The sequence below is a fragment of the Gekko japonicus genome, unplaced genomic scaffold (genome assembly GCF_001447785.1).
Source record: "Gekko japonicus isolate JY-2015 unplaced genomic scaffold, Gekko_japonicus_V1.1 scaffold249, whole genome shotgun sequence".
NCBI classification, from domain to species: Eukaryota; Metazoa; Chordata; class Lepidosauria; order Squamata; family Gekkonidae; genus Gekko; species Gekko japonicus.
Genome location: NW_015168054.1, coordinates 357509 through 370639, shown reverse-complemented (window position 1 = coordinate 370639; position 13131 = coordinate 357509). Strand labels below are relative to the sequence as shown.

Here is a 13131-nt window from a genome sequence, read left to right as displayed (position 1 = left end):
CCCACATTGGCTCTTGAAGAAATCCTAGTAATATTCCTGTTTATGTAGAAGCCTCATCTGGAAAAGAGAATCCTTGGTTCTGATAGATTTTTGAAAGGGCGACATTTTAATCTGGTGGTACACACTGGGTCAGCATCCAAGTAGTATTTAATGGTAACAGTATTCCCAGCGGGATTATAAACATCGATCAAGTCCAAGGACAGAGCAGTTCAGGAATGGGACTCCTAAGGGATGTGCCAAGCGAAATGCGTTATTGTCTGGACACCAGAGGGCGCTCACACACTAAAAATCCTCAAGCGTACCACGTTCTCCAAACCAAAGCACTATACTGGGGGGGGGGGAGAGGAGTGGCATACAGAATCACAAATGCCACTTTTACAGGCCAATCGTTTCAGGGGGCTAAAATCAGCAATGTGCCACTGAGGTCCTTGCTCTTCTGCAACAACTTATCTCAGGGCTGTGCTCCACTGCAACTAAAAGACAGAGGTACACCTGAAGACAGGACTCAAAAAGGACATGTGCTCCCTTCTAAGGTGTGGATTCTTGTGAGCAAAAATTCTACTTTGTGAGCTACTGGCATTAAAGTTTTGAGCGAGCAATTTGGCTGCTGCATAAATTAGTTTGCCTCTGGAGCCCTCCTTCCTGAGCTAAGGCAAAAATGTGTGAACCGGAGGCTAAAAAACTGTGAGCTAGCACACGCTAACTCAGCTTAGAAGGAACACTGGCTCAGCAAAGCTACGCAAGCCAATCCAGAGAACATGCGCTTTCCCTAGAAAGCAGATGCACCTGCTGCTGCCTGGTTTTACATCTACATTGGTTTGAAAACACAGACTTGTACAGGTGTTGTTTTTTTTAATGCAACTGGCTCTTAACCTTCAATATCTAAAAATGAAAACTATCACTGGAACCCAGATGTGTGCATTTCAGACTCATCCGGTTTTCAAAACAGTGAACCAAGCAATTAAGTATGAAGAGAAAGTTGACAGTGGGGAGATTCAAATTCTCAGCCATTTTCAAGCTCTGATGTATTCTACATTGCAATACCTTAATTCGTGAGCATTTCCCCCATCTTTTGCACACAATATACAAGCAAAAGGTATAAATTAAAGTATTCCCTTTCAGGTCTTTCAAGTTGCTACTGAAAAGCCCCACACCCTGTTTGCTGTTGTGGAATACACCATTCATTCTGGCATCATTCTAGATTGTTCTGAATAGTGTGAATATTAAGGAGAATACAACAAAGGTTATGTGTACTTCAAGCTAGAGAATTTTGGACTCAGGCAATCCAAATCCCAGGCTGAGAAAATTGACCTTCGCAATTTATTTTTGCAATTATGCCAAATGAATGATTTTTTGTATAATTTATTCTGGCTTGGATAATCATGGAAGGACACAGAAGCCCTGGCCTCCAGCTACTAAACATCTTCATTCACTTCTCCGCCCTGTGAGATGTAAACAGGCACAGCCTGCATGCTTTTGAAGCATGTCTATGCAGCCATAAGAGCTAGAAACATGATACTTATTTGAAAGGGGGGGAGGAGCTTGGATTTCCAGGAAACTGAATTCTAAACCCACTACCATAGTATGTGTGTTTTTCCCCTGCATTCCCAGCCCCAAGTATAATTTGGCTTGTAACGCTGACCTCGTTATGGAACGAGTGAAAATCTATGCAAGACTTTTTATTTTAGTCAACAGCACCCCACACAAATCTTCACTCATCACTGAACGCTGACCTCGTTATGGAACGAGTGAAATCTATGCAAGACTTTTTATTTTGGTGAACAGCACCCCACACAAATCTACATGGATGGGATCTTCACTCATCACTGCTTTATTTATTGATTTGATTTGTACCCCGCCCTCCCTGCCGAGGCAGGCTCAGGGCAGCTTACATAAAAATCGCAACGGATAAAACCAACAATAAAAATATCTACATAAAACACAACATGGTTACATGTGCGGAGGACACCATGTTCTCATGCAAGGAGCATCAGCCCTGTCCACGCAGCCCCCCACACCCCCAACCCTTTTGGTCCCCTGGGGCTCCCCACTTCTCAAGCTTTCAAGAGTGCAGCTGACCCATCTTCCTCCCCACTATCTTGCCCCTTGTCAGTGGGTTGGGAAAAACTTTGAGCAGACGGAAGCAATGGCCTGGTTCTCCGTTGGGCTGCCAAAATCCCTCTTCTCCCTTAGTCTCAGATTTGGATTATTACGAGTAGCCCCTGTAAGAAGAGCTCTGTAAGCTCTTGGAGGATTAGCTACATTAGGGGTGTGTCGCCTAATATGCAAAGGAGTTCCTGCTACAAAAAGAGCCCTGGAAGAATTATATATAACAGATTGGAGGTACTTCCAGTGCTGAGCAAAGTTCACTGTATAAATGTTTGCACAACCCTACCCTGCTGACATTCCATTTCAGTGTGTGCTTTTATGATTAAGGGAATGTGAAAGGTACCTATTTTAGATAATTTTATATATGATATTCTACCATTGCTTATATTCTTGTTTAATATTCTGGTGCGTTTATGTTGGGGGGGGTGCATCATGAATGAACACTTGCCACAAATTAGCTTAAAACACGTTCTTCGGTATTTTAGTAAACAGCAGCTGTAAGGGCAAAGGTAAAATAGTGCTACCACCAGGCTAACGCATCATGCGAACAGTTGCACTGAACTGTGAGCTCTGCCAAAGACCTTAAACTTTCCTCGATTAGAACTGCAAAATACAACTCAGGCTTGACGGGGCTAGTCTGTAACCAGGAAGTTAATGAACTGAAAGCAAATTGGGTATCGAATATAAAATTTCCTTCCATCATTTCTACCGTGGGGCTTTCATCTCTCATAAGCAGTAGAAGATTATGTCAGTTGTCCAGTTCTAAGGCTTGTTCCAGTAAGGAGAACTGCTCTGGAAACATACTGAATTGAGAGGCCCCAGTCTTCATTCCAAATGGCGGAATCTCTTACTGGGAAAGTAGTTTCACGCCTTGCAGGTAAAATGCCCTTGTGTTTTCAAACATACCTCCATCACTACAAAGTTTAAAGAATATTTTTCTAAGTCAGGGTTTTAGGAAAGAAATAAGGATTTTAGTTTATCATTTTAGGATCTGAATATTGGAGGTTCATTGAGAGCAGAAAGTGGTCAAAGATCTCATTGGTTTTTGCGAGCCAAGAAATTCACTACAAAAATCTAAACTTGGTAGAACTGTACCATACCTCTGGTGGGCTCAGGAATATTTCATCAAACAGACTCCTAGACTCCCTAAATTGGCCGTGCTAAGCATGTAAAGAAAATAAGACAGAAGAACTAAAGAAGTGTTAAGCCATTCAGTTCAAGACAAAACATTCAAACATTCTTTCTACTCAACTACAACTATAGTTTTAATGTGAGTTAAAAGAGAAACCTCGAAACTGAAATATCCAAACGCTGAAAAGCAAGCGTGACAACAATCTATTTGTACTTATTATACATGGGAAACCTTAAAATAAACTATCACCATGTTTCAAAGAATGTCATACCAAAGAATCTGCTGTTAATCTGGTACATTATTTTGTATTGCAAACTTAAAGAGTTTTCTAACACTGCCCCGTGTGATTCTAAACATGTCCCACAATGTATACTGGCCTCAATGCCTGATTAATATTGCTATGCAGTATACGACAGCTCTTTTATAAATAGGAAATAGAAGCTGAAAGACAGTGAACTAGTCAAGGTAAGGTTACAGTTCAACTGTTATTAGAAAATAGGTCTACATTAAATCTTTTTTAAATAGAAGAAAATATTCATTTAAGTACCATGGTGTTACTAGGACTGCAAAGTCACCAACATTATAAATATTATCAGATTTATATGACTGGACACCTTCTCCTTTTTCACTTTTCAAATATTAGCCCAGTTAAGAACCTCATACTTGAAATGGGCTTTCATTCATTCAGATGAAAACACAGTCTTTTTTTTTTTTAACCAGCATGGGAATCTTGCAAACGGGAAGTCTTAGTACAAAAATTCTTTAATCCATACAATGGCCATCACCAACACTCGGGGGGGGGCGGGATTCTCTAATGCTTAAGCACAAGCACTGCTATTTTAGGTGCCAGCTGTGTACAAGGCTGGAACAAACATTTTAACAATTTAAGTTCTAGTACAAATTATTAAGGACCTGGACTGCCAAGCACCTGCAAAAGCAGGGAGACCTCCTGGGTCTGCTGTTCACCATAACAGGTGGTTGGTAGAAGTTCGTGGTTTGGTTGATCTTCCATTGCACAGGCCCGGGCTAACAAAGGCTTCATGTTGCACATGAAGATAACTTCAAAGCTGTCCTAGCTGGGCAATTTTAATTGACAGAAAGCACTGAATGGTCATACTTCATTTTCAAGGTGTTCTCCACACAGATTTAAAAACAAAATCACCCTTTATTATTCTGGATAATCAATACAGGTCTTAACAAACAGCACAAATGTTGAGTTAATGGCCACATTCAGGCATAACAAACCTCTGCTTGAACACTAGGAGCAGACAGGCAACTTGTTTGCTGCATTCAAACGCTCCTTCCTTTGCCCCTGTGCATGCAGAGCATTTTGAACAAACTCCAAGTTGCCAGGATGTATCTGGGCATAGGGGAGTTGGGTTTCTTTCACCAACTGAGATTCTAAACTGGGACTGAAAGCTGTCAGAAGCAGGAAGCAGTCAATCACGTTTCATGTGCAACAGGGGAAGGGGGTGAGGGACAAACAAGCCTTTTATTCCTGCCGTGAACAGAGATTTTTCATGACATCTTAATGTGGCCAACATACAGATCCTGAAGCCAGCCTTAACTACACCTCATAAGGTTATGTATTTGTACTTTTCACAAACTGCTCACTCACTCTTTGGGCTGCCGCTTCAGCTGCAACAGCCGCCATTGCTGCGGCTTTGGCCTTTTCTGCTTCATCGTAAGTGGGAAGAGAGGTAGCTACACTGTACGGAGGTGGCACTGGGTAAAAGTCATTAGACGATTCCATTTCTGCAAGAGAAGACACAGAGGTTCACTTTTTTGCAGGCCAGATAATCAATTCCCCGCAGAATCACAATTCATAACGCTCTGGGAAAAGCAATATTGTTCATCGCAAACGCTATTGTGTACTCTAGCGGGGAATTCATGTGGCTGGTTTTACATTCTCATTACCGTCCGCGTTGCGTAAATCACCAGGTCTGTGACTCCCACTTTGTAAGAGCTCGGAGGAATCACAGACCTGCTGACCGACACAAAACAGAGGAAGGCTTCGGGAGACAAACATCAACGTTCCCAGTTACAAGCCATAATAGCGCTTGAGACGAATACAGCTTTTCTCCAGAGCTTGCTTCCTTTGTGTATTTTCCATTGTTCGTAAACTTATTTTGTTACTGCCTTTATATGAATAAAGATATACTCTGCATTTTAATGTCTGTGTGTGTGATCTGAGAATTACTTCTACAAACTGCACATGTATTTACTTCATTTATACCCCCACCTCTTTACCCCACGGGGGAACCAAAGCATCTTCTTACGTCATTCCATTCTCCTCCACTTAATCCCACCCCGTGAGGGAGGCTGGGCTGAGAGTGACTGGCCCAACATCACCCAGGGAGCTGCCATGGGCAGGATGGGGGGAGCCAAACCCGAGCCTCCTAGAACCTAGTCTAACACTCAAAACCAGGCCCCCTTGGCCAGGAATTTTTTTATTTGGGGGGGCCTTTAAGTAAGTCAGGGACACCACCACACACACACGCACAGAGAAGCCTGACAATGCCCCATCAAGGGAGAGGCATAGTGAAGAGTTCAACCTTCTCCCCCTCGCCACACAGTCTGAAATGGCGCTTTCCACCTGGCTTGGAGGAGGCCTCAGCGGTAGGTTGGGGCGGCCAGCCCCGAGATGCCCCACTGTAGCTATGGGCCTGCTCAGAACAAACTGGAATTTCAGACCTCAATTTGCAAACAAAGCATCTTTCACCTATTGATGATGCTTGCCGTTCGTTTTCCTCCTATTTCTGAGGCAGCACTCTCCCTTCTCTGTTGCACAATGGAGCCTCTTGCAAAATGGTGGCAGTTATGACACAAACGTGCATCCTCTCGAGCCAAAGAAAGTATGCCTTTTTTTTTAGAACAATTGCTTTCCACTCTATACAAATTCAGAACTTATGCAATCAATCAACTAAGCTCAAGTGACAAGACTATGGTTTAGGTTTCACTAGGAGTAGCAGTTACCAGGTACGATAACACTGGTTTCACCCGTGTGAAGAAAAATCATGAATGCTATTTTAGCCTAGCCATTAAGCATATGTAGCACTATTTTAGAAGCCATCTGAGCTCCTGTACAAAAGATGTTTTGGGGGTCACCTTTTAAAAGGGACAAAGACAGCGGGCATAAAGAGATGGCAACATCATGCACTTCCGGCTGAGAGGATGATTCAAGCCCCATTTACTCCTCCATCGACGCTAAAAATATCTATCAAGGTTATAAATGGCAAAAATACCTAAGGGGATTATGTCACCAACAAGAAATACCTGATGCTGCAGCTGCTTCAACAGCAATACTACAGTAAGGTGGAGGTGAAACATCTGCTTCAGGTAATGCTGCCTCTGTTTGCGAAGCTGGTGCAGTTTCTGTAGAGGTGGATGGTTGTTCAGCCACCGATGATTCCGAAGGATCGTCTTCATTATGAAGCTTTAAGAGACAGAAGAAACAAGTTCAGTCAGAGAATGCTCTTGTACTCTAACACAATGCATTAACTGCAATAAAGAAATCCCTTTGAAATGCCATTGCTTAGGGTTTCTCTTTCTCAGTATGGCAAGGGAAATCTGGGACTCTCTCTTTTGAGAATCACTACCTCCCCATACCATGCGCTGTCTCTCTCTGAAGACTAAGGCAACACCAGTGTAGGAAAGAACCACAATGTGGATATCTCCCCATGAGAGCCAGGACTTCTGTCGCCATCAGAACAATGTGGTGACGAATCATATGTTTGCATCACATCACAAACACAGTCTGAAAAGGGCTTTTAGACCTTCATCTCTTCACTTTCATGAACTATGCCATATATTTTATAACATGTCAATATCTGCATACACCATTACATCATGAAACATACCAGTTCTGCCAAGATTGCTATATAGCTCAGTTCCATAACCATAATCTGCCAGTTTTCAGTTCCAGAGAGCAAGCAAAATTTGAATCCAACTACAATCACACTGAATAAAGGAGTAGGAATGGGAAAGTGGAAAAGTACTACACTGCAGGTTTTACTCTACCAGCAGTGGCTAGGATGCAAGACTATGACTTTAGATTGCTTCCTGGGCTTCTTTTTCCAACCCAGAGATTTTACCCTAGTTAGCAGGGACATATTTTACAGCAACAACTGCATAGCATAAACATAGGTTCATGTACTGTCTTTCCATGCAGTCACTGTGGTATACTGGAAGCATAATAGATCTGGACATGAGATATCTGGATGCAAACTTCTACTCAGGTCATTTTGGGCCTGTCTGTGCCTCAACCCACCCTAATTCAAAAATTGCTGAAGATACAATTGGATAGCCCCACATATATCATGGTCCTTGAAGAAACAGCAAATGTAATTAAAACATCCAAGCGAGTTCTAGGAGTCGGAAATGAATGTCAACGGCAGCCACAGTAACAACTTATTTAGCTCTCCTGTGCATCTTGGAGTCATGTTGACTATAGTATATAGTAAATTCCTTTCATCTGTGTGACCTTGTTAAAGAATGTGATTTTATGGTGTTTCAGCTCCCTCATACCGTTAGTGGTTGTTTGGGTATATCATGTTTCACTATAAAAGCAATAAGGACAATTAGGCCCAGACGAAAGGAAAGAGAGGAGGCGGGAAACCACATTATGCTATGCGTAGACACTCTTTTTTTATATGTGCATGTGTGTGTGTGTGTTCGTGTACACATGTGAACGCATGTGCACCTGGAAGTCATGGCGACCTCTGGTGACTGACCCCTACTGGGGGCCTGGAGGATATTCAGAGAGGTGGCTGGATAAAGCCTGCCCCTACCTCCCGAATTTCAAGGAGATCTCCCATCCAAGTACTTGCCAGGGTCGACCCTACTTAGCTTCCGAGATCTAATGAGATCGGGCTTCCCTGGGCTATCCAGGTCAGGGCCTATGTGTAGACACCCTTGTGCTATTTCAGGATATCACAGAATGCTATCTAAACTGATCTCCTGTCAAGCACACTCTTTCTGTTGGATAGCTGATCATTGAAAGTAAAGCCAAACACACTGTAGCACTGGCAGAGAGTCTGATCTACCTTTCCTATTATGTATCACTGACTAGCTTTTATAAAAACATGAAGTTGAGTCAAATACACTTTTTTAAATCTTGGCTAATTTGCTGGTGAAAGTGACTGTATGAAATAAATACACTACTTAAAAACCCTCGTATTATTTTACTATGTTTATATATCCCTGTTTTCAGAACCTGAAGTTGGACTTAAGAGGTTTGCCAAATGTACTAAATTGGTGCCTAACAGGAGAGATGAGGGTCTGTTTTCAAGCAGAAACGAATAAAGAATTCTGAGCCCCTTCCTCGGCCAATAGCTCCCCCCCCTTTCCAGCTGCTTTTAACCTAGCTGAGCTCTGAAACCAGCAATACGTCCAAGGAGGAGAAAAATCAGGGGTTATTTCCTGCAGGAGTGCATAAGAACGGAGCTCCGGCAGTAAAGAGCCCAGGGGGCGGGCACATGCAACAAGCCCCACCCCCTGCTCCCAGCAGCCCTCAGTCAGGGCAAGAAGCAGCCAGGTAAGTTGCAGAGCTCCCCACGGCCCCCCAGTCCAAAACAGTCCAGTGGCACCTTTAAGACCAAGTTTTATTCAGGCACAAGCTCTCTCTCCTCTGCGAGGACAGGTCTCCACATCCCCCCCCCCATAGCTAGCAATCCAAAACAGTCCAGTGGAGCCTGAGCGGTGGGTGTTGCCTTCTGACACACTTCCGGTGATGTCAGGGGGTGTGGCATACGCAAATAAGGTATGCTAATGAGTTGTGCTAATGAGCTCCTGCACCTCTTTTTCTACGAAATGACCCGAGAAAAATTATCTGAGAACAGGTGACAGCAGAAAGAACAGTGGTCAGAAAAGATGGTTTCAGTCCTGCTGGGAATCCTCCCCAGATATAATTTATTAAAGCCTGCTCATTAACAGCAACTACTTATCACTTACACAATGTAGCCCTGTGAGTCAAGTGTGATCTTGAAACCACCAATGTCCGGCCATAGGTTGATGGTTTATAAACAAACTTTTGCTTCAACATGAGGTGAAAAATTCCACCACCATCTTCTATAACTAGTTACAAAGGTGACATACCAGTGCTCACAAAACAATTACCTTGGAGTGAATGCACCGTGATAAACTATCCAATGCCTGTAGCCTTTCCAAAAGCTCCTCAACACAAACACAATAGGACCAATAATTACTACGCCATGCTGCGGCAGCTTATTGAACTTCACCTCGTTTTCTGACCCACAGTTATCCACCCAACCATCAGCTATGGGGTGTATCCTATTTAGTTTAAGAAAATGGATCCATCCTATTTATTTGGCATGGAGATTTTATTAATGTTCCTAAAGCTATCAACAACAATATTTAGTCCAAATACACAAATAATATCCATTATGCTTTTCAGCTTTCAGAGAATGTTAGTTGCAGAGAGAGATGTCAAGGAGATTTTGGCCCAAATGTATCAAATACCGTAAAACTCCAGGATCCTTGTTGCCCTGCAAGGCGCGTATTGCGCTCTTATAGACATAAAGTCTATAAGTGATAAAAATGGACTATGCTTGTTAATGTGCAAAAGGGACTAAGATGTAAGGTGACCAGATCATGCTGCCAGCTGTACACGCAAACTAGCAGACGCTGAGATGATGTGCCAGTGGTTTCTGAGGCCACCCTGCTCCAAGATGTATCCCTAGCCACACAAAACACACAGAACAGCCACTCACCATTGTAGTTTAAACAGATGCTTCCCGATGTCATTAGGGAAGTTTTCTCCGCAACGCAGGCAACCCCCCCCCCAACCTTTTCCGCAGCAAAGGCACAAAAGACTCTTTTCCCGCCTTCCATTGACAAAGGACTTGGCCTTCCTAATCCTCTCGAGGAACCAGTTTCACCTGACCTGGCAGAGGAAATGGACTTCCGTAACAATAGGTGATAGCCGATGAGTCATCCCAGCCCTCGAGGTGTCTCTGCCACAGACTTAGAGCTTAATATTGACCAACCCTTTAAGCCCCCATCCCCATTGCGGTCGTGTCTTTTGGAATGGACCACAAAGGGTTGTCTCAAGGGAGGTGGCCAGCGAAGCCCTCCCCCCCAGAGCCCCCATACAAAAGTGGGCACCCAGCAATGTGCTTGCTCTCTAGATCTCTTAGCTCTCTAGCTCTTCCTAGCCTGAAAACCACCCTGCCTCTAAGACTTTTGGACTGCAGCCAAAGTCCCCACGTGTTTCTGCCGGTTCAGAACACGATCCCTATTTCCTATTAGTCTCTCCTATTTTTCCTTTGGGACGCGCCATCCCGTCGAGGACAGGTAAATATTGCCCCTCAATGAAACATCCTGCTCATGCGAATGTCTCTTGATTTTCTATTCATGCGAATGTCTCTTGATTTTCTATCTAATTTCCTAGAAGCTGTATAACTGTGTGTGTGCTTGTGCATTGTTTGCTTGTGAAGAATCTACAGTAAAGGAATCATTTTATTTTGAAACTAGCTGTTGTGTCTATTTCTGGTGCTTCTGGAAGAAGCGGGACCCTTGTATATAAAGGTGTTTGTTCCTTTATTGCCTATTGCTATTTTAAAACATTTCATATTCCCCAATATTGATAATAACTCAGAGCAATCAGGCTAACATCTTGTCGTATGGAAAAATTTGCTGCATACAGATTAAACTCAGTTCTGCATTCAAAATAATTCTGCAACTTTTGTAGAGAATCATAACAACTATGCAAAGTGTACACTGGAGCAAACAAAAGAAAAAAATATAAGACTAGGATGTGTACAGGTTAAGTAGTAGAGGTCAGGAATTGTGGGAGATGGGAAGAAGGAAATTTCTGCGTTCTAGTTTCTCTGTTTCTAAATCAGTGCAGTCTGAAGATGTACAGGCATGGAGAATTATACAAATTGGTCTTCCTGAAACTCATGTTCCTTCAGATGCTGTTTTGTACTTATGCAGCCTAATCGCCTCTTGTTAATGATGTCCAACTCAAAAAAGATAATTTGTTATATGTAAGCACTAGGAAAAAATGCAGCTAGTTTGAAACTTTCTGAATTATATTCTGAACATTCATCGAACTGCATGCTATTTTTGTAGCAGTTATATTTTTTCAGTAACGACGTCTCGGCATAATTTAACAAATAAATGAATAGACAAATTGGTATCATTTAAAATGGGTCTCCTAGGTAACAGGAATTATGAAGGAATTACCCACACATATATATGGACACACCACAAGAACCTTGACCAGGAATTTTTTGTCTTCTGGCCAAAGTACACAAGCCCAGCAACCTGGGATATCCTATTGTCTCAGACATAGGCACCATCACTGTAGGGGTGATGGAAACATGGATGCTATTCTCAGACGCTATGCCACCAAAGCCCCCAAGTTATGTCCGAGACACCACAGACTTCCTGAGAAAAGTACAATCAGTTAACAATCTTCCAAGAGACACTATTATTTTGGCCATCACGGATGATAAGACTCTATACCACAATATACCCCACAAAGATGGACTACAAGCTATCAGGAACACCAACCCTGACACCACGGCTGACCTCGCTACCAAGCACTGCTAGTTTGTCCTCACCTGCAACCAGGGTGGATTTGATTTAAATCAAATTGTGAGTTAAATCACTAGTCATTAAGTTTTGATTTAAATCACGGTTTTCTACATAAAGGCTCTACGGTGATCTCGCCCTGTTCCCTCCCTCACACACAGGATTTCCCCTTTTTTTCTTCTTCTTTGAGCAGCCCCTACATCTATTTTCTTCTTATCTGTTTGTCTACGGCTGTCCCACCCAGTTGATTTAATATATGTGTTTTGATGCTGGCCCAGTCCAGGGAACTAAGGGAAGAAACACAATCACCTTCTCAGATTCAACTTCTGAAATGGCACACGAGAGGCTTTTCAAAATTCAAAATAAACAACATGCTTTATTTTACTTAGAGGAGAAAAGGTCCGGTGGAATCAAGGATAGGATGTATGAGGTGAACCCATAATGAAAATGAGGTAACTTTGTAATCACACTAACTCCAAATAATTTGTTGCCAACAAGTGTTTCTGCTATCCAAAAAGGTCTTTTAAAACATCGAGGAGAGAGAGGCTTTCTTTTCCATTTCTGCTTAAACACTCAAGCACAGGTTTCTGTTTCACTGACGCTTACAGTTTAGAAGGCAGGAACATACAATCAAGTTCCCAAAATCTTTCTATATACACAGACCAGGGATCACTCCTCTTTTAACGGCTATCTCCCTTTTTACTGGACAGGGATTAATTCTCTTGAGTGACTATACAATCACATACCACATAAATAAAAATTAATCCTTATTCCATGATTAAAAAAAAACCTTTGGGTTATAATGTATCAAACAGAAAGCTATCTTTAGACAGATTTTTCCTCTAAAAGCATTTTATCAAACAAAAATCTGGTTTACTTATTTAAAAAAATAATAATAAGAATTTATTTTTATCCACCCTGCTTACAACTACTTCAGATTTGGTAAACACTTATTCCTCCTGATCGATGGCATAGCCATGGGCACCCACAGGGCACCATAATATGCCAACGTTTTCATGGCTAACCTGGAGCAGCACTACCTCAGTTCCCATCCGTTAACACTCCTTTTTGTTGTTGTTGTTCAGTCGCACAGTCGAGTCCGACTCTTCGTGACCCCATGGATCATCTCCCGCCAGGCCCTCTTGTCTTCCGCCGTCCTCTGAAGTTGGCTCAATTTCATGTTCGTTGCATCGATGACACTGTCTAACCATCTCATCCTTTGCCGTCCCCGTCTTCTTTGACCTTCAATCTTTCCCAGCATCAGGGTCTTCTCCAGTGAGTGCTCCCTTCTAATTTGGTGGCCAAAGTATTTGAGCTTCAATTTCATTATC

General features: G+C 42.6%; 1 protein-coding gene across 1 annotated transcript in view; it reads right to left on the bottom strand.

Annotated features, from left to right (window-relative positions):
- The window catches only part of NDFIP2 (Nedd4 family interacting protein 2), a 52895-nt gene that overhangs the window by 19708 nt on the left and 20056 nt on the right, over positions 1-13131 (bottom strand). Inside the window, exons 2-3 of the mRNA XM_015414439.1 lie at positions 6518-6677; positions 4860-4996 (exon numbers count right to left, since the gene is read on the bottom strand). Coding sequence (XP_015269925.1) covers positions 4860-4996; positions 6518-6677 — 297 coding nt within the window. The remainder of the gene's footprint in view (positions 1-4859; positions 4997-6517; positions 6678-13131) is intronic.